This window comes from Pelobates fuscus, chromosome 2 (assembly GCF_036172605.1).
Source record: "Pelobates fuscus isolate aPelFus1 chromosome 2, aPelFus1.pri, whole genome shotgun sequence".
NCBI classification, from domain to species: domain Eukaryota; kingdom Metazoa; phylum Chordata; class Amphibia; order Anura; family Pelobatidae; genus Pelobates; species Pelobates fuscus.
The window spans coordinates 266,860,615-266,882,370 of NC_086318.1; the positions used below are offsets into that span (position 1 = coordinate 266,860,615).

At 43.1% G+C, this 21,756-nt stretch overlaps 1 protein-coding gene across 4 annotated transcripts in view; it reads left to right on the forward strand.

The window, feature by feature from the left end:
- LYST (lysosomal trafficking regulator) overlaps window positions 1-21,756 on the forward strand; it is a 710,683-nt gene that overhangs the window by 60,668 nt on the left and 628,259 nt on the right. For all 4 annotated transcript variants that reach the window (XM_063443375.1, XM_063443377.1, XM_063443378.1 and 1 more), the window contains exon 3: window positions 9,556-9,646. In XM_063443375.1, coding sequence (XP_063299445.1) covers window positions 9,556-9,646 — 91 coding nt within the window. The remainder of the gene's footprint in view (window positions 1-9,555; window positions 9,647-21,756) is intronic.

Genomic DNA, 21,756 nt, shown 5'->3' on the forward strand with positions numbered 1-21,756 from the left:
TAACGACATAATCACAGCTAAATCCAAAGGTCACTACTCCATATTAATTATCCTTGACCTCTCTGCTGCCTTTGACACCGTTGATCATGTTCTCCTTCTCCAAACTCTTTAATTGCTCAGTCTCTGTGACTGTCCTCTCATGTTTTTTCTCTTATCTCTCCCAACGCTCATTCAGTGTCTCCTTTTCTAATGGTACCTCCACCATATGTCCTGTCTCAGTTGGAGTCCCCCAAGGCTCTGTCCTTGTTCCCCTTCTAATTTCTCCTTACACTGCTTCTCTTGGCAAACTTATTACCTCATTTGGATTCCAATACAACCTGTACGCTGATGACAACCAGATATATCTCTCCTCCCTGGACCTCTCCCTAGTCTGTCCTCTCACACCTCATCCCTCTGTCAGTCCTTACATTGACTTTCTGTGTACTATAAGAGTCAATTCAAAGTGCTAACCCATACCTATAAACCACTGAATAATCTTAGCCCCTCTTATCTCCTCACAGATCCATTGGTATGCCCCTTCTCTGTCTCTCCGCTCTGCGCGTGACCTTCTGTCCTGCTTGAGGAGGCGTGGTAGAAGAGCGCAAGACCCGAGAGGTCTAAGATCTCACCGGGGTCGTTAGCATGAGTAGCAGGGGCTTTTTGCGAGTCGGCCAGAGGAGAGTCCAACACAGTCTCCTGCACATAGCGTGAACTATGGTCAGGAACACCTGTGCAGTTGCCCATCCAAGGCTTTTTGCGCACCAAGCCCATATCCGTAGAGCATAGGGAACCATCTGAGTCAGTCCCGTGCGCCAGGGGGTCCGGGTGTAGGTCCTGGTGGGGCGGGTGGAGCGTCCCCATGAAGGGCAGCGAGGGCCTTAGGTAAGGAATCCGCCAAGGCGGCACACAGCCAAACCTGGAGACTCTCAGGAGCATGGAAGCCAGGTTAGTCAGACATGAAAGATGTCACTGAAACCGAGGCAAGGAACAGTCAGTGTGGTACCTAGATAAGGCCATCTGGGGTCACTCAACAAGCACTAGCATATCATGCAAATTTAGGCCAGCAAGGGGAGGAGGACAACCTCAGTGTAAGAGTCATAGGACCCGGGAGGCCCACCAGGCTAATAAGAGGGAGGGGGTCACCCAAACCACAATAGTGCCACTTGCACAGCAGTATGGCCCAGTATTGCTGTGCGCCCAATAGTTTCTGGCACAGGTAACCTGACTCAAAATAGGAGTATATACCTTGACAAGATAATGGGCCCACTTATATCAACACTTCCATCCTTTGTGAGGGACACAAAACAAATGCTGCAACTTATGGAGAATATTATTTTACAGTTCCATCCCACATACTTTAGGGATTGAGACCTTTAGACTCACTCTACAGTTACAATCTAAATTCTATACAGAGTACATAGACTTTGCTTGTAGACTTCTAGGCTTTGTATTAACTAAAAATGTCTTCCTTTTTAATGGTGTGATCTATCATCAGATTATGGGCACGTAAATGGGCACCTCATGTGCCCCGTCGTACGCTTATTTATACTTGGGCACATGGGAAAATAACTTCCAAAATGATGAGTTTGACCCAATACCTAACAAAAATACATTGTTCGACGCGCTATATCGACGATGTGCTTGTAGTATGGCTGGGTTCACTAGAAGAATTCAACGAGTTTGTACGACTGTTTAATGTGAACAAACTGAATCTGCAATTTACCTTGCGAGGTTGGGGGCAAACATTTAAGCTTTTTAGACATCACCCTGTCACTACAAGAGGATGATAAAATCTTTACGACACTGTATCGTAAAAAACAGCCACAAATAACCTACTTAATTGGGATAGTTATCACCCTTGTGCTTCTAAAGCAGGCATTCCGATTGGGCAGTACCTGCGATTACGCAGAAACTGCTCAACTCTTGAAAACTTTAAAATAAAAGCTGGCAGCCTACGGAAGTCCTTTAAAGATAAAGGATATCCCAATCGAGTTCTTAAAAAGGCATACCCTAGGGCATTAAACTCTGATAGAGCGAGCCTTCTTCTGGACAAAACCCCACCCCCTAGCCATCAGATTCGATGTATTGTGACGTATGATGCGGGATGGCAAGAAATGCTGTCAATCCTTGGTAGATATCGGCCAATTTTGACATCAGACGTTCACATTAAATCCGTCATTTCACCATTTCCTTCTGACACGGCACGAAGAGGTAAGAATTTTAAAGACCTACTGGTACCCAGTCATTTCGGTCCTCCCAGTAGCTCTCCAAAATTATATCTACCCAAAGGCACATACAAATGTGGCCATTGTAGTGCCTGTCAATACATAGCCAAGGAAACAAAGGTCTTTTATGATAGTTTGAACCAGGATTCCCACCCTGTACAGTCTTTTTTCAACTGTCGTACAGAGGGGGTAATTTACCTTTTAACATGTTCCTGCGGAATTAAATATATCGGAAAGACATTCCGTCCTTTCAAATTCCATATTAGAGAACTTGTTAATTCTGTCAGAAGGAAATTGGAAACTCCCATTTCAAGGCATCTTAAGGCACATCATTCCAATTCATCGAGTAAGATACGCATTATGGGCATTGAACTCGTACCCCAAACCCAACGTAAAGGGGATTGGGATCGAAAGCAAAGAGAATCTTACTGGACATATAAACTTAAAACACTTTCACCACAGGGACTAAATGTTTCTCATTCTTATAGACTTTATAGGTATTTCCATCAACAGAATTCTTTATCAATCTACTTGTTTTTAGATGCTGTCTTTAAATATGTTTATATGTAAATAAAGTTTTTTTTATTTTTCACTAATTAGTTTGCATAGATCCCACCGACTTATACCTGATTATATTATATGGCTGACCCTGTATGTCACTACTTATGACCACTCAGTATTAACGGTTATATTTACTCTTTAAAGGACGTACTGTTCACTCTTTTAATGTATGTATTCCATCACCTATGCCATTCACAGGAATTTCGGGATATTGGAAACGGACTTTAGTCTCACTATTCATAGTACGAGTTACATTGAGTTCAGAATCCAATAATACCTGTGTCAGCATATGCTCACACTACTATGGAAGCTTGACATATAAAATATGAAGGGTTCATGAGCCTTGATATTCTTTAAACCTCCTTTTGTACTGTAATGTGAGCATCTATGTAAAGTGATGCATATGCGTTATGATGGGGATAAACATACATCTTCTATTTCTTTAATTTAAAATAGTTGATTTATACCTTAATACTGAGAGTGGGTGTGACGATTTATTTCGTCACCTGTCAATTATAGCCGCAATGTTGGGAGGAGTTGCGTCTGATCACCCCCCCTGCCCCCCCCCACATTGACTGATCTAGCTACAATCCAATGGCCATAAGGCATGACACGGTAAGAGGGCGTGGAGACTCAACGTCACTCGCTACCCCCTTCAGCACGCTGGATCAGCTGTAAGGGGTTCCATGCTAGCCGCGATGCTAAGAGGAGGCGTGCCTGACTACCCCTCCCACTTTGATTGATTTAGCCGTAATCCAATGGCAACGAGATGATGCTGTGAGAGGGCGTGGCGACTCAACCACCCCCCTAAGCACACCGGATCAGCTGTAAGGGGTTCTCTCTTATTAGTAAGGTATTTAACTGGACTGTGGGACGTGCACATTTACTAGCTCCTGATGACGGCGTGTATTCACGCTGAAACGCGCGGCGAGCGCTTTCTGTTTTTATTTACTTTTCACTAGGTAGCACTTAGTTAGTTAGCAAGTTTGGTTTAAGGTAGCTTACCAGTTTATATAGGTGGCTCAAGTCAGGCAGCTTTAGTACTGCGGTCATTTAGTTAAGTAGGACTTCTACCTGTTCACCTGACATTTGAGTGGGCATTTTTTCCTTTTGGGTTATCAGCTTTTATTAGACCGCTCAGTTTGAGTACTTTGGGCATTTACAGCCCTCTACCTCTTTTTCTCTCTACTAGCTGTTGTGTACTTTGGGGAAGGGTAATTCCTCCCCTACAGTTAGTAAGCTTTAAACGGTCTCAAGGTGTAGTCTACTCCCTCCCATCTTTACCATTGTATTAACCATTCATGTGTGTTTCCACCTTTCCCACTATTATCTGGTAACTACATATATGTTTTTCAGTGTGTTCAGAGCTACCACCCGGATCCCCTTGCTTCAAGGGTCTCCTTTATTTTATTATATTTTTGGGTTACCCTCTATTTTGTAGCTCTGAGGTAGGCTCCATTTAGGATAGTTTCCACACCTTCACATGCTTTTGTGACCGTGTGGATCTACCCTCCTTCTTTTCTTCATTTATTAATATGATATGTAGATTTTGATGATTTTTCTTTTCTTTTTTTTTTTTATTGCAATCTAAATTGTGTAATTTGTTATGATATTCTTTACCTCAAATTAATACTATAAATATCAACAAGAGTTAATAATTACTTTTATGTCTATATTTCATTTAAATAACTACAAGTCAGTACACGATGTTTATTATGTAAGACGTTTGTCTACTTATCTAACGAAGATATGTCTTCTCTTCCATTTAACACATTTTTTATCTGTCAATGTCATTCAAAACAAATGGGTTTTTCTTTTTTTATATTCCTCTTTCATGGTATTTTTTTTTTTTTTTTTTTTAAATTCTTTATTTTTGGTGTGCATAAAGGTTTACAACAGTGCTTATACAGCCACATTTGCTCTCACAAGCGCAAAGTTCAGAGAGTAAAAAGAAAAACATGTGATACGTATGGAACATGCACACATTTTTTGTTATAAGCTTATTTAACATAGTGTCATCAACAAGTTGTACAAAATATCAACGATAAAATTAGGTGGACATATGCTTAGAGTCGAGCGGTGGTTTAACGGACATGTGCTATGAGGGATAGTGCTATATTAGTATGATTGAGTTGCAGGTTGCTCGCACATTCTAATGAGGAAGGATTACGTTAGCCTCTCATATTGGCTTAGGTTATGTGGGAGCGTACGTTTAATGCTTTAGAGTGTACACTAACCAGGGCACATCATAGTAAGGTGATCTGGTCTTACATATTATAGCAATAATAATAATAACAAAAAAAAAAAAAAAAAAAGAAAACACAAAGAAAAACATGGTTTGAGCCGGTAACATAACAATAATTTTGTTGTGCTGATTAGTGCATGTAAGGAATATACGCCACCGTGGCTTGGCCCATGAATAGCAGTAGGTGTACTGTGGCTTAAGAACATTCATGTCTGTACATTTTTCAAAGAGCATTGGTAGCTAAGTGCCTCTGCTGTCCGAGTGGAATTGAGTATTGACTATTTTTCCTTTCTTTTTTTTTTTTTTCCCCTTTTTTTCATTCTTTCATTCTTTATTTTTGTTGTGCACGGAACAAAAAATGCGTGCAATGCCACGATAGCAGTTACAGGCGATTAATAAACATGTATATGTTAACAATTGCATGGCATTTGGAAAAAGGCACACTTTTTATGATGTGTAAATAAGCTTAATACACGCTAACTTTGTATGTCTGTTGTAGAGGTTCACGTTATGATCATCAGGCTTAAGACTGCAAACATACATAGAGTATATACTAATAATTAAGAATTGTTAAAAATTGCTTAGCTCGCTAGAGTGCCCTGTTTTAATGGCTTAACCAAAGTTTAATCAAGAGTGTCAGACAGGGTTACAGGGGAATAGTTAATAGCTCATCAAGCTTAAGTAACTCTTGCTGCCTTAGGTCAGGGAAGTCTGCAGTGCTATAAATCATAAGTTGAAAAACAAACAACATTGAGAGACCTATAGAGGTACATTGAGCCTGGGTTATCTTCAACAATGCTGGGTACACCTGATATGGTAAAACAAGTCACTGCAGTATTGACCCCTCCTGAACTAGCATGAACATTTGAAGTGCAGTAAAATAATATAGCTTAAGGCAACAGGCCAAAATCAAAATAAAACTATTAGAACACAGTTACAACTAGTTATCATCGGTTCCCAGCCGCTTTCCTTGCAGCTTGATGTGCCGATTGGGTAATAAAGCCGTTGTGGGGTTGTGTAAGTCCCGGGTGAGAGAGCATGCTAATGTGGGAGGCTGTGTATCCCAGTCTTCATGTCCCCGCTAGTCCCCTTTAACCTATGCCTTCAGGGGTTTCTGTTCCGCACGAGGGCTCACCCTTCTCAGCTGTGCAGTCCGAGTGTGTCATAGAGGTGTTCAACCACCAGCGTGGACGTTGGCCGCTTTCAGGGTTCCTCGGGATGCTTGCCGGTGCTGTATGGCCCCTGCTCGGGCAGGTAAGTCGGTTCTTGCTGGTCCTTATAGGTTGTTGCTCTTTGGTTGCTGTTTTTGGTGGGGCTGGCGTTTTCTTGTGCGGTGCAGTGACCGTTGGAGGTCGGCTACACTTGTGTGTCCCTGTCGGTAGGATGGGACGTCGTTTTCGGCGCCATGTTTTGGCGCGCTTAATCTGGGTGGGCAAGCCAGTCGGGCAGGAGCGGTACGATGGTGTCATGGGTGATTTTGCGACCGGGACTTGTGTAGTGTACAGACGGTCATTTAGCTTCTCCCAAAACGCTGCAAATGTGGCCTCTAGCCTCACCAGGATGTCAGCCTCTTGAATTATTTCGATTGGCTTACTCGTGTGTTCCGCCATCTTGGGTATCGCCGCTTGTAGTCTGCTCGAGGGTGTCGCCGCTACCTCTGTTTCGTCCAGGGCTGCGGTCGTCCAGCTCGGCAGGGACCGGGATATCCCCCACCGGTCCAGGGGGGGGGGAGGACAATATAAGAGTGCTCCCTCTTCGGCCAGAGAACCGGGAGAGCGGCCGCCTCTCCACGGCTCCCACCCGTGTAGGCCGCAGTCTGCGATGTGGTCGGTTCAGCCACGGAGGGTCTCACAACGGGTATCCCCCGATGCAGCATCACCCCCTGAATAGGGTTGTCGCTATCCACAGCTGGTACGCTTGGGTGGTCGGGCGTTATCACCCAAATCTTGGCCTCAGGCTCAGGAGCTCTTAGCAGGCACGTCTGCTTTGCTTGGCAGGCTAGCTCCGCCCCATTCATGGTATTTAAATTTATACAAGATTAGTATCAAGATAGTAGTGGCTTGTAATTAAAACAGTAATCAAATGCTAATTTATTATCGGTTTCTCAGATAATCATGTTCACAATCTTTTTTGAATACTTCAAACAAATATAACCATTGATCGCCAAGATCCTATTTACATTGATCTGATTATAATTATTTATTGCATAATATGCTGTATACATATGTTTTAAAGCTGTTTTATAAAAACTGTATATTTAACTACATGTACTTAGATTTTATATAAATCTTCCAATTGTACTGACTTAAGCTGGCCGTTACATGAAAAGCCCTGCCACAGAAGGGCATCTGTACCTTTAATAGAAAATAACCGTCTCTGCAATTTTATAAGGTGTGTATATATACCAGAACAGAAGGATACCTCATTATCTTGACAAAGCCCGCCCAGTACGGGCGAAACGCATTGAGCTGTGGAAAAAGGCCTTCATTCACAATAATTCACCTGTACCAGAGGAATCTTACAGCGGTGTAAAGTTAGTGTCCCTCCGTTTCGAACTCCAATACTGCGGCTTGTGGAAAGAATTTTGGACTTATGCAGATGTTCCGACAGAGTGGTAAAACTTCTTTACCTACATACTGCCTATCTGCATGTACTGGACTTTTTAGTGGTTATTTAAATATTTCTTAAACCACTAGTGTAGTATCGGGTTTTTAACAAAGTGAAATAAAACTCTTTAATCCACCCTGTTTGCAGTATCATTTGAGGAACATTGAACTGTGGATATAAAGTGTACTTTTATATTTTGTAGCACCAAAGACATTATTAACCTTGATACTTTCATATCCACCACTGTGGAGGTGGTTCAAAGATGTTTCACTTCAAACATTTTTTCCCTATTATTCCTTCTTTTAACCCCTTAAAGACACATGACATGTGTGACATGTCATGATTCCCTTTTATTCCAGAAGTTTGGTCCTTAAGGGGTTAAACTACATTTAAGGGAGACATTTCAGTGTTGACACTTTTTTTTTCTAAAACTCTTACTATTCAAGATGGCCAGTGATTTGGCATCTGCTTTGCAACATACCTATGCGATTTATTACCTCCCATGTGGACCCACTAAGCTAAACCTTTGACTGATTATGGTAACAGTTTTGGACTAAACTACACCAACAAGCCGTTCGTTCTTAACCCTGACTCTAGGCCAGAAATTGCATGCCTTCACCCCCTTAACTTCATCATGGTGCAGAGGTTATGCCAATGTCCCCACAAGGGTGCCGCAAATGATGAGGTTTCATTGCTGACAGTTCCCAACCTCGCCACCACTCACCTAGGCCAAGATCTGAATGGACCAAACCTTCATGCACAGCTCACAACCTTTGGAAATCATTGATTTGCTTTGATGGGCGCATGCATTCTGTGGAAAGATCCTGATCTTGATTCTGGAGATGGCTGAATCCGTGAGACTGTGTTGGATTACTACTAGTATTTGGGGCTGGTAGGGCGATCCCTTATGTGATTTAGAACTCATGCCATATAGTGGTTTATTGGGCATAGGCTAAGCTCCCTTTTTTTCCTGGGTAGGCCATAAAACTTGTTTATCTTAGTTTATAATGTGTAATTGATTTGTCTTCACAACCCAGTGGTATTTTCTTTTAGTGTATTTTTTTTCTTACAAGCCTATGACCCTTTATGTTCCAGTGGTTCATAGCTATAATTTGCAATACATGCTGGTATGATTATGCATCTTCTTCTAACACTCTAAGCATATTTGTACCCTACTTTACTTCCTTTTGTAGCCTTTATGAACACCCTTATTTCTTTGTTAAAATTAGCTAATGGTATTGTCTGCAAAACTTATCATTATGCAATCATTGCTGACTCTTTGGTTGCAGTGTCTACTTGATTATTATTACATACGCCTCAATAAAAACTTAAATTATGAAAAAATAACACAAACAAGTCTACATTAATAACGGTTAGACTTTAACATATTACCAAGAGACAAAAGCCTAATGTAACATGCTTTCTTTCTTAAGACCGTTCGTTAGCTGCGAAGACCATTATTATGATCCAGTTGTGGTTAGTTTTCCTTTTTTATGCCCAACTATGCTATGTTGTCTGAATTTTGCAGGTAATTTGAAATCTACTAGTGGTGAATTACTTTTGTCCAGTAATGAATTGTTTACTTTTCATTTTCTTTCTCTGCTCTCACTCTGGTAAGGAATGCTGTGAAAAGGTTTACACATATCATTACATAGTGGTGTTGAATGTAAATGCTAGCTCTTGATTGGTAGCAACTTGAAGTGTGATCTGCAATGTCAATAAATGGGTCTTCTGATTGATTTGACTTTTATTTGAAAAGCCAATGAAGCAGAAAACCAGGTCCTTTATTTTTTTTCCCCTTTATATATGTTTTTGATGTCCGTTTTTTTGTGGGAAAATTTTCTCTTGAACTTTGTACTTCTGTGCAGTGGATATGTTGACTAACATTTATTAGCATCTTGAGTACTTTTACGAACAATCGCCTTCCTTTTTGCACAGGATTTAACATGCCGAGAGGAACTCCTTACGTTACTGATATCTTTGCTGCCTTTGGTTTGGAAGATACCTGTACAAGAAGAAAAAGCAAGAGGTAAGCCGTTATTTGACTTTTGTATCAGATGTGACTTTTTAATTAGTAATCTTTTTTTCAAGCAAGCTTTTCATACGGTATGAATAGATATTGAGAATTTTAAACACCCTTGATTGGATAATTCATAAATAAGAAAATATGAGGATTGCAGTCTATCCTTGGAGTAACAATGTTGTTCGATACATTGTAGTGATCAATAAAGCCATTTTCCCCCCAAATTCAATTGAATGATAGTCCTTAAATTACCTTGAAACTCATGTAGTTTATTGTTGTCTGTAGAAATAATGTGTGGTAGTGGGGGGTATGGTAGAATGTGTTTTTATGTGGCATTTTGATTTCAAACTCTTCTCAGTTGTTTTTATGTTATTGGCTGAATATGGTAGATGTGAGTGTTATATCTATTTATGTAACTGTGTGGATGTAGAGCTGAGATCTGAGTAATCCCAAGGTTATTTTAATAAGTTAAATAAACACTTTTTAGATATGTCAAGAGAAAGCTAGATTGTACCTTAAAATAGCCATTTATTGCTCAGTACATTCATCCATGGATAGATGCTGCAGTTTTATTTAAGAAAGTCGGAGCTCATAATTAATTTATAGAGACAAACATGCATAGAAAGCACCACTGAATAGTCAAAAATAACTGGTATTGTAGGAAAGTAAATACTTCTAGTGATAAAAGAGATTTTCTCACTAAGGTATTGTAGGAAATAATGGAAGGATTTCTCCCAGCTGACTGTTCAGCATTGCTAGGAATTTAACTTGTGTTTACCTTTAGTTGTTGGGATAAACGCAAGTAAGAGGTGTTATATCTTGAAAAGAAGTTTACACAAAATTGAAAATTAGAAAATTAATTCTGGAGACAAACAATATATTTTTTCAGTTTTTGTCTAAATACAGCTAAAATAAGCTGTATTTAGACAAAAACTGAAAAAATATATTGTTAAACTTGGTAAATTTTTAATTTAGGAATTCTTTAAATCGCACAATAAAATTCAGTACCATAGTTGTATGCATAAACAAGAGAATTTTATGTATTTTAATGACTCAAGTTCTTATTGCCCCCACGGGCGTAGGAACCGAAGGGGGTGGGGAGGACGCATCCCCCCCAGGAAATCATCCGGGGGGGGGGGGGGGGGGGGGGACGGACAGATAATGCAGAAATCCCCCTCAGGTCCGCCGGCCGAAGGGGAGCGCAAAAATCACTTGTCAGACTGACAAGTGAAGTTTGCCGTCCCCCTGACAGGCTGCGTGCGGCTCCATAATGGAACCGCACGCAGTGTACACTGAGAGGGGGAGCGCCTCCCGCTCTGCATAGGAGCGCCGGGTGTCACGTGACTACCCGGCGCTCAGTCTGACACATCATTATAAGCTCAGACGCCGGCTCTGGAAACAAAAGCAGCTGCCTGCCCTGCCAGTGCCAGGTATTTAGTATGGAAGGGTTAGAGGGGAGATATAATTTGGGGAGGGGGTGGGTAGAAAAATGAATGGAAGGGGTTAGGAGCTACTAATAGGAATGGAGGGGGGTGGAAGGGTACTAATAGGGGTAGAAGGGGATCCTCATATGAATGGAGGGGGTGGGGGTACTAATATGAATGGAGGGGGTGGGGGTACTAATATGAATGGAGGGGGTGGGGGTACTAATATGAATGGAGGGGGTAGGGGTACTAATATGAATGGAGGGGGTAGGAGGGGGTACAAATATGAATGGAGGGGAGTAGGAGGGGGTACAAATATGGTAGTAATATGAACGGATGGGATAGGGTAGTAATATGAATGGAAGGGGTAGAGGGGGTAGTAATATGAACGGAAGGGATAGGGTAGTAATATGAATGGAAGGGGTAGAGGGGGTAGTAAGTGTCCCTAAATGGCAGTTTGGAAATGTGGTCACCCTAAGTCAGGGCAGCCATTAACACGGGGCAAAAAGGGCCGCACCCCAGTTGCTCCTGGGGGGCCCAAGGCAGCTGCCTCTTGAGCCCCGCTGCCCACAATAATATGCTAAAAATGTTACCATCTCAAATCCTAAACTGATTCAATCCTCCACTATTCGGCATCGCCGCATATTAAAGGACTTTGTTTGCTCCTCCCGACCTCCCTTGCCCTCTGTGTACACGCGTTCCATGATGTCACGTGGAGTCACGACAACGCTAGGGTGAGCTCTGGTCTCCTACAACTGCAGAACAGTGCCTCACGCTTTCAGTCCTGAACCCAGATCACCGCTGGTGTCTTCAGTACTGTAAGTACAAGAAGATATATTACTTGTTTTATGGGGATTAGCAGGGTAGGTGGTTGGAGGGGATAAAATTAGGGATGGGTGGATAGAGGGGTTAACCAGGGATATCATACTGATTACATGGAATGCTCCCATCCAGCCAGGGATATCATTAGTACAGTACTATCTGCACATTGTTTACAAAAAAAAATGATAGACCTTTTTATTTCATACATTTGTGATGATTTTGGTGTTGATAGCATGTCTCTACAGGCTTTTTAATGTAAGCGCACTGCCTTTTCAGAAAAAGGCCGTATTTACATTACTGCCGAGGAATACCTTATCAGGCGGCCACTAGAGGTGCTTCCTAGTCCAGTATTGCACAACGTGCAGCACTAGCATTCACGTTGAACACTCCTCATAGAAATGCATTGATTCAACGCATCTCTGTGAGGAGATGCTGATTGGTGCAGCAAAGTGTTTTGCCACGCATTGGGTTGGCTGATATATATTCAAACACTGTACATTCCTGTGCATTGTATTGATGATGTGATCTGTAATACGCTCACAAACTGCACGTTCCTGTGAATTATTTTGCTGTAGAGCTTGTGATACACTCACACACTGCACTTTCCCATGCATTTTATTGCCGAAGAGTTCTGTGATGTACTTGCACCTCACACATTACTGTCAGTTGTATTGCTGTGGAGCTATGCGAAACACTGATATGCTTCACGTTATATTATTTCACACACACACTTAAAATGTAACATTATTATTATTATTTTATTATTTACATAGCGCCATCAAATTCCGTAGCGCTCTACAATGGGATAAACAACTCCCAGTTTACTGAATAAGAATATACCCGGCGAGTAAGAATGCTATCCCCCCCAGATTTGTGGGGGTTCTTACGCCCATGATTGCCCCTGCATTTTAAAGTGTTGTGCTGATTTTGCCTAATGCTTTATTGGTAAAAATGTAACTAGTCAATCTATGTCAGTTCAAGTAGTATTCATACTTACATTGCATTAGGTTTCTGGAAAAGGTAATTGTGACTGACAACTTACAGGGCAATAGGAGATCAAGGAACCTCCTCCTGGTGAAAAGATTTATGGATATCAATGCAAAGATGTATTTTGCCTCCCCCTCCTTTATACTCCTCACACTTAGCCCAGAATGGCTGCATGAGAGCTACACAGTAATAACTCCCCAAACCCTCCATATTTTACTTTTAAGAGTGTACTTCAACCAAAAACAGTGTTTAACTTAACGCCTTAAAGGGACACTATAGTCACCAGAACAACTACAGCTTATTGAATCTGTTCTGGTGAGTAGAATCATTACCTTCAGGCTTTTTGCTGTAAATACATTTTTTTTTTCAGAGAAAACGCAGTGTTTACATTACAGCCTAATGATAGCTTTACTGGCCACAACTCAGATGTCTGCTAGAGATCCTTCCTGGGCCATGGCTGCCTAAAATGCATCCAAACATTCAGTATTTCCTCCCTCTGCATGCAGACACTGTACTTTCCTCATAAAGATTCATTGATTCATTTCATCTCTATGAGGAGATGCTGATTGGCCAGGGCTGTGTTTGAATTGTGCTGGCCCTGATCTGCCTCCTTATCAGTCTCAGCCAATCCTCTGGGGAAGCATTGTGATTGGATCAGGCTACCACTTCTGCTGATGTCAGTGGGCCGGTCTAAAGGAAACATGGACAAATTATGCAGCTGCAGGCTTGAATTCAAGTAAGAATTTACTTTATTTTTAGAGGCATGAGGGGACCATGGTGGCTAGATGGTGGTTTTAACCCTAAAGGGTCAGGGATATATATGTATGTGTTCCTGATCCTATAGTGCTCCTTTAAATATTATCTATTTCTGTACACCTGACATAGAAACAATGTTTACATCTGTTGAATGGTCACAATGTATCCATTCTGAATGTGTAGAACAGCAGGCACCATTAATCACTTCTGGATTATTGTTTTTTAGGTTATGACCCTTAGCAGAAAATTGGCTACTGACTGCTAATTTTGAATTAGCAAATCTAAAGGTCAAAGGTCTGTGAAGCATAAACGGGCAAAATGTACACAGCCAGTTATTCGGGGAAAGAATGAACATGAATGTCTTTTGTATATAAAGCTTCACACCTGGCTAAGGAACACTATAGGGTGAGAAATGCAAACGTGTATTACTGACCCTATAGTGTTAAAAACACATGCAGGGTCCCTGGCCACCTTGCCCCACCCCTTAAATAATAATAAAACTCACCTTTTTTTCAGGGCCTACGCCTCTTGGCTGACATCTTTAGAATTGATGATTTCTTCTGTACAAAATTATTGGATTGTCTGAGATTGGCAATTCTGATAATGTCAGCCAAGCAGGCAGGGAAATTTGGGGCTAAATGCAGCCTTAGCCAATCAGCATCTCGAATCAATGCATCTCTATGGGGAAAGTTCAGCATCTCCATGCAGAGCGTGTAGATGCTGAACTGCCCCCAGGAAGCACCTTAACCCCTTCAGGACCAGACAGTTTTTTCGATGTTTGTATGTTAAGGACCAGAGCTATTTTAACACTTTTGTGGTGTTTGTGTTTAGCTGTAATTTTCCGCTCTCTCATTTACTGTTCCGATAGCGAATTATATATTTTTTTTTCAGGACAAAAAGGGCTTTCTTTACCCACTATTATTTTTATCATGTCATATAATTTATTTATTTATTTATTTTTTTAATTCTTTATTTTTGTTCGTGCAGGCTTTACATCATGCTTGGATAGCCACAACAGCTAGGACAAGCGCATTTGTAACATGTATAACATCTGTATGGCATTTATGATTACTGCACATTTTTAGAGTGGTTATGGTCAAACAAAGTAAGACATCAGCTTGAAAAGTTATGAGGTTACCACAGCTTGGACATGCGCATATGTAATATGTATAACGCCTGTATGGCGTGTGAGAGTACTGCTTAGTGTTTAAACGATACTAGTCAAACATAAAGTAAAACATTAACTGATAAACTGTGATATATATTCAACATAGCTGACGCGCTAGGCTGACTAGGCGGACAGTGTATAGGATACTAGTTGCTTGCGTCTTGCTGTAGTTAGATTGGGTTAATGGTTATGTGTAGCGGTTGATTCACCGTGGTCTGGCACCCGCTATCAAGACTGCATTCTATGTTAGAGGCATATGTGCCTCAGGCTAATAGCCTGCGCAGTTATTGCAATCTTTTTGCTGTGTGAGTTTAGGCTAGGGAGGCAATAGGAACACCGGCTAGCAGCATAATAATGGTATCTAAACGTTCTAAATGCTGTGTGTGACAATTTTAAGGCAATTACAGCGTGGTTTAAAGTGTGTATAAAGCATTTGCCAGTAATGTGCTAGAGGAAAGCGCTTATAACTTGCGTATCTGCAGGAGATAGAGTCATTGGCAGTTCAGTGTTAAGCATGTCAGCCATGCCGGTTGAAGCAGTAGGCATCCCAGTGAAGCATAAAGTAGGTGTGGGACACTTGCAGCCAGTCCACTCCCGACTCTTAACCTATGCCAGTTCTCGAGGTCTGTTGCCCGGCGGCAAGGTTCTGTTGGGTGGCAAGATACAGTTCGCCGTTTCGCGGGAAGCAGGGCAACATAGCGGCAGCAGGGTCGGGGTTCCCCTCCAGGGAGGAGGGCCCAGCGGCCGAGGGCAGTCTGCGCAAGGAAGTGTACTGCAGGCTGCGGTATCGAGGTCCAGGCAGGTGCATTGTATATCTCTCTGATCCTGGAGTGTTGCACTGTACCTCTGAGCGACGTAGCACTCCTGTCCGTATCGGGTACTGCATCTTCCGGCTCGGATCCGAGCCCCTGGGTTTTCTCGGTGCCTGTGTTTGGCTCCGTGGTGACTTGCGCAGGTGCCTTGCTCTCCGGGCACCCGGATAGGGAGCTCTGTTTTGTGTGGTTGGGCGTCTGTTGCCCTTGTGCGGGCAGAGGGCCTGGGAAGTTCGTCCGGGGCGCTTGTGAGTGTGGGTTCTCAGTGAGACTGGGTGTTGCTTGGGGGATATGGCGTCGGATGGCGCAAGTTGTGGCCCACCTTTATGCCGCCCTTTTGTTCTCATGTATTTCGCCAGCGTGTCTTTCTGCTCCCTGTGCCTTTGGGTCTGCGCGCCCTGGGGTGGCGGAGCTTGCGGTTGTGCCTGAGGCGTTTTCATCAGATCCCACAGCTTGATCCAGAAGTGTTCAAAGGCTGCATCCAGTCGCTGCTGAATGTCGCTGCCAGTTTCTGTCTCTGGCGTGTGGCTTCTCTCGCTTGTCGCCGCCATTTTAAGCAGGCCATGTGTGTTTCGTCTGTTTCTCTCGTTGCTCATGCCGGACCGAGATGACCCCCATCGGTCCAGAGGGGGGGGGGGGGGTAGGGGAGATGGGAACCCCTGAGAGTCCATACTCAGGTCTGCGGCGTGGGGAGCGGCCGTCTCTCCACAGCCCGATCTCTGGTAGGCCTCGGGTGGTAATGCAGGTTCTCGGGGGGTTACACGGTTCGTTTTAGCACCCAAGTGTCGCCCAGGTGTTCCCTACTTCATGGCACCTCTCCTGCATGCTCTTGTGCCATTTTTTGGAGGGTTAAGTCCCCAATTTGTGCTGTTTTGGGCAGGAGCTGAGGTGCAGCACGACTGCTCAGTTTGGATGCTAGGCTCCGCCCCCCCATGTCATATAATTTAATTTAAAAAAAATAATAAAATATGGTGAAAAATAAAAAAAAACATGTTTTTGACTTCTACTTAAATCTTTTACTGATCTACAAAATCGAATGAAACAAACTGCTAAATAGATTAAAAATGTTGTCCTGAGTTTAAAAACACCCAATGTTTACATGTTTTTTTTGCTTGTATTTGCAAGTTATAGGGCTATAAGTACAAGTAGGAAATTGCTGTTTTAAAATGTACATTTTTCAAATGTATCAATAGTGACATTGTAACACTGTTATGTCATAAATCTCCAAAAAACACCCAACATGTATATATTTTTCTTAAACTAGGTAACCCAGGGTATTCATCTAAGACTATTTTGATACTTTCTATGCAGCTATTTTACCACAAACCTTTGCCAAACTTTGCATAGGTAGGTTTTTAAAAAAAAAAAAATTTCACATAAATTGCAATTCCGGTGTAAATTCACAGATTCTGTTAGGTGTCACTACCAAACAACAACCCAATATGTGTTCAGCAACATCTCCCGAGTACAGGGATACCCCCCATGTATAGGTGTGTTGGGTTGTCGGGGGGCTAAAAGGCCACATTTGGCAGGTACGCATATCCGTTTCCCAGCTTGGAATTTTGACATGTAGTCAACCTGCATGCATGTGCTATTTGGGACATTTTTGAAGCCAGCCAATGTATTTTACCCCCATCAAACCATATATTTTTGAAAAGTAGACACCCTAGGGCAGGGGTAGGCAACCTACGGCACTAGTGCCATGCAGGGCACTCAAGGTGTCTTTGCACGGCACTCAAGGCTGCTAGAGCCAAACAGGCTCTGGCCTATCAGGAGTCCCAGTGAAACTTCAGATATCTGCTAATACGAAAAGGACAATCCTCAATTTATGCATTGCAGCACATAGAGTAAGTGATCTCAGGTCCCTTCCTCCCAGCACTTGTGAATAGAAATCCACACTGTGGTAGAGCAGCCCACAGCGGATATTGCAGCTCCTGCCCTTCACCTGTACCTGGCCAGCCTGGTCTCCACTGGAACCTAGGAAAGCCACCCATACTGCTAAATATACACAGAAATGCACAATAACCCTCCCCTCATATAAATAATACGAACAGCCCACAAACAAACATACACACAATCCGCACAAACGTAACCCGCTAACAATCCACATACATGCACACAACCCCACATGCAGCCTCTCGCATGCAATACCCCACACATACACTCACTACCAAACACACAATGTGACACATCCATCCACACACACAATTCCACAAGCAGCCCTAATACACAGCCCACATTAATTTGTATCATACACGATACCACAAACTACTCCTGAACATATACAATATAATAGCTCATATCCGCAGAAATACAAATATACAAAGCAATTACAGTATAAATAACAAAAGCAAAATACTGTAACATACAGACCTCAATTTTAAAAAATAGGACCGGCACGCTATGGGACATCACAATCCCATATCGGCACAGTGCTGCTAAAAGGTTGCCTACCCCTGCCCTAGGGTATTTTACATGGTGGAATTTTTACACTTTCCATGCACTAATTCTACCACCAGGCTTTGTCAAACATTAGTTGGTAAATTATTTTCTGTTTTTTTTCACACACCTTGTACTTTAGGCATGAATTATCAGATCCTGTGTTATGTGTCACTGCCAAACAACACCCCGATATGTGTTCAGCAAGATCTCCTGAATACAGTGATACCACCCATGCATAGGCTTGTCGGGTTCTTTGGGGGCTAAAAGGCCACGTTTGGCAGGTGCGCTTATCAGTTTCCCAACTTGGAATTTTGACATGTAATCAACCTGCGCCCATGTCCCATTTGAGCCAATGTATTTTACCCCAATCAAACCACATATTTTTGAAAAGTAGACAACCCAGGGTATTTTAAATGGTGGTATTTTAACACTTTTCATGCACTGAATTCTACCACCAGCCTTTGTCAAACTTTTGGATAGTAATCTTTTTTTGTTTCTTTGTCACACATATTGTACTTTAGGCATGAATTAACACATCCTGTTATGTGTCACTGCCAAACACTGCCCAATATGTTCAGCAACATCTCCCGAGTACAGTGATACCCCCCATGTATAGGGCTGCTGGGTTGTTTGGGGGCCAAAAGGCAACAATCAGAACTTGTACATGTCAGGTTTTCAACTTGGTCTATCTTCAGTTTGACATACTTTTGCACCTCCCCCAGTTAATGTTACCATCATGACCGTGTATATATTTTTATAAAGTAGACATCAAAGGTTATAGAAGATGGGGTGTTTTGACTTCTTTCCCCCAACCATGTTGCCCCCCAAAGAAAGTGTAGTGGTACGTTTTTTAATTTTGGTTTTTATTCACACGTCATCTGGTTTTGGCCAGCATGTGTTACTGCCAGGAAACTTGTTAGACCAAATGTGCAGGTAGCAAATGTACATTTAGCACCAATCTTTAAACTGACTCCTGCAAATAGAATCTAACTGGAGATTTGGGGGAAGGAAACTGACTAACAAAAAATAGCTGCTTTCCAAAGAAACAAAAAATAAAATAAAAATTCAGGAACACTTCTTACAACTGTTCTGTGTGGTACAGCTTGAAACATGTTCCTACACACAGTCCTGGTTTCGAAGGGCAATCAGGACAGTGAAAAGGGGTGTCTGTCCTTTTCCCGTTTTTAAAACAGACCCGGCAATGTTTCGGGGGGGGGGGGGGGGGGGGGGGTTCTAGCAGTTGGTGGTAACTTAAAAATAAAATGTCTGGACTCAGCTTGCACCGTTGTTGGAACTTGTCCATCTCCATAAATTGTTAAAGAAATTATTTTCTACTGAAATTGGAGAAAGGTGGTTTTTCCTGGATTATTTTTTTTAAAAAGCAAAAATGAGTTGTGGGTTGCTATTTGCATCAGCCACCTTTTTATACCATGCTTTGGTTTTTCGTAAAATAAGATTTGGCTGCATCGAGGGGGCGGAGTTAACTGCCGAGCAGGAAAGTCGCACAGCACATGGGCTCCCGCTACACTAGCCAAAAAACTATAAAAAATAGCTGTTTTCCGCCTCTAAACCGGCAACCTCTTCGGCTCAGGAGAGAGACAGGCAATTCGCCATCAAGATGGGGCGCAAAACGAAGAAGCCCAGACCGGATAAACCGAGACAGGGCCCCAACATTGCGGAACTCTTGCGGCAAACTCAAGGGGCATCTGGGCCCAAAATGGCCGCCTACCCTGAAACCTTCTCTGAATTCTCGGATGACTTCTCCTCTGGGGAGGAAACGCCAGACCTACCCCAGATGGCGGCACCTCAGCCGACTGTCCGGGTAGCAGACACCTCACCGGTAACAACGGAGGTCCTTAAGTCCCTATTGGCCGACCTTCAAAAAACTCTCCAAACGGACATGGCGTCCCTCCGGGCCGACATCCAAGGCCTAACGGGAAGAATCGGAACTCTGGAGGCAACTACGACTACCCACACAACACAGATCGCTGCACTACAGCGAGAGGTGCAAGACCTCAAAAGCCAGAACGCAAAGCATGAGTGCCAGTTCGCAGCCATAGAGGACGCACGGCGGGCCCAAAATTTAAAAATCAGAGGCATCCCGGAAGACATTCAGGCCGCGGAGATCCCGCATATGCTAAGGCGGCTACTAACAGCTCTGTTAACGCCGCGACAAGCCAAAGCAGCTCAGCTGGACGGCTTCTTCCGAGCTCCGAAACCAGCAAAGGCACCTACCATGGCACCCCGAGACCTCATCATCCGCTTCCAGCACCACAGAGACAAGATGGCGGTCGTCGCAGCAACCAGGGAATGCTCCCCTTACAAGTTTGAATCGATGTCCCTCTCGTTCTACGCTGATCTCACCGGAAGTACACTCGCTTGGCGCCGGTCTTTCAAGCCATTTACAAAGCTGCTACAACAGCAAGAAATGCCATACAGATGGCTGAAGACACGTGCCATATGGCTCCAGAAGGGTGAGACCAACTACACTATAAGATCTCTGGAAGACGCGACAGCTCTACTACCCACCCTGGGCCTGCCTACAGACTCTCTTCAACCTACGGAGAACCTGAAAGAACCTACTCCGACTCACCAGTGGAACCCTGACCGAGTAAAACCCTTTGTCCCACGCAGAGCGGAACGGAACCGAACTGAGGCTACAGCAACCTGAAGCAATCCAGCCCTGATGTGGACTCTTTGTTAACCCATTGGACTATCTTCATTTTGTTATTTTGTTATGCATTATTGTGTTTCCTTTTTTATCGTTAGCTCCTCCATATAATGTTACTAACTGGACGAGACACTACACCCTACATCCACTGTCTGACTGACACTTAGCCAAGATCCATCCTCTCCCCCCCCCGCCTGATAGGAGAACGACAGGATACGAGCGACAACATAAGGCCAGGCGTAACACACACAGCGAGATAGAACAGGGCAGGACCCTATGGTGTAGGGCACCTACCCCATGCAATCTACTCACATTAAGGTACGGCCCGCATTGCTCCACACACAAACCCCGACCCGAACAGGGACCCACCGCCACGACTGACCTCAGACTAGCTAAAGGCTCTAACGGGCCGAGGAACCCAACCGAGTAGGCGAGTCCCCAGCACGGAACCGGGCACTCACCCCTAGCCACGAGATAACACGTACGTGACCGAGACAAAAATATAAAAAGTGCGAGTATTACCTGGCCACATAAATGTAAATTGATATTGTTGAATTAATCTCAGGCACAAGCTGTTGTGGCTGTGCTATGCTGTATGTTCCTCTTTGCACAATCAAAATAAAGAATTTAAAAAAAAAAAAAAAAAAAGATTTGGCTGCATCAGCTGATCAGCCTAATCAACCACCCCCATGTACTAATTATATGCCCTGATGCAAACCGGTTTGGACTCTACTCTGTCCCGGACAGAGACGTCTGACATGCGTTCGTCATGGATGGTGGTTAGCATGTTGACATCCTTCCTGTCCCTAAATTTTAGTGCAAGCACTTCAGCTTTGCGAAGTGCTTTACATTCGCCTTTTTTTAATTTTGCATCTTTGAGAGATCGTGGAAAGTCTTTGGAATTTTTTCTGGCAGTGCCGCAGGCCAGTGTCTGTAAACCATAAAGTGTTTTAAACAGACGGACACTACTATAAAAATTATCCTCATAAAGGTGGTAACCTTTATTAAACAAGGGGTTTAGTAGGTCCCATACA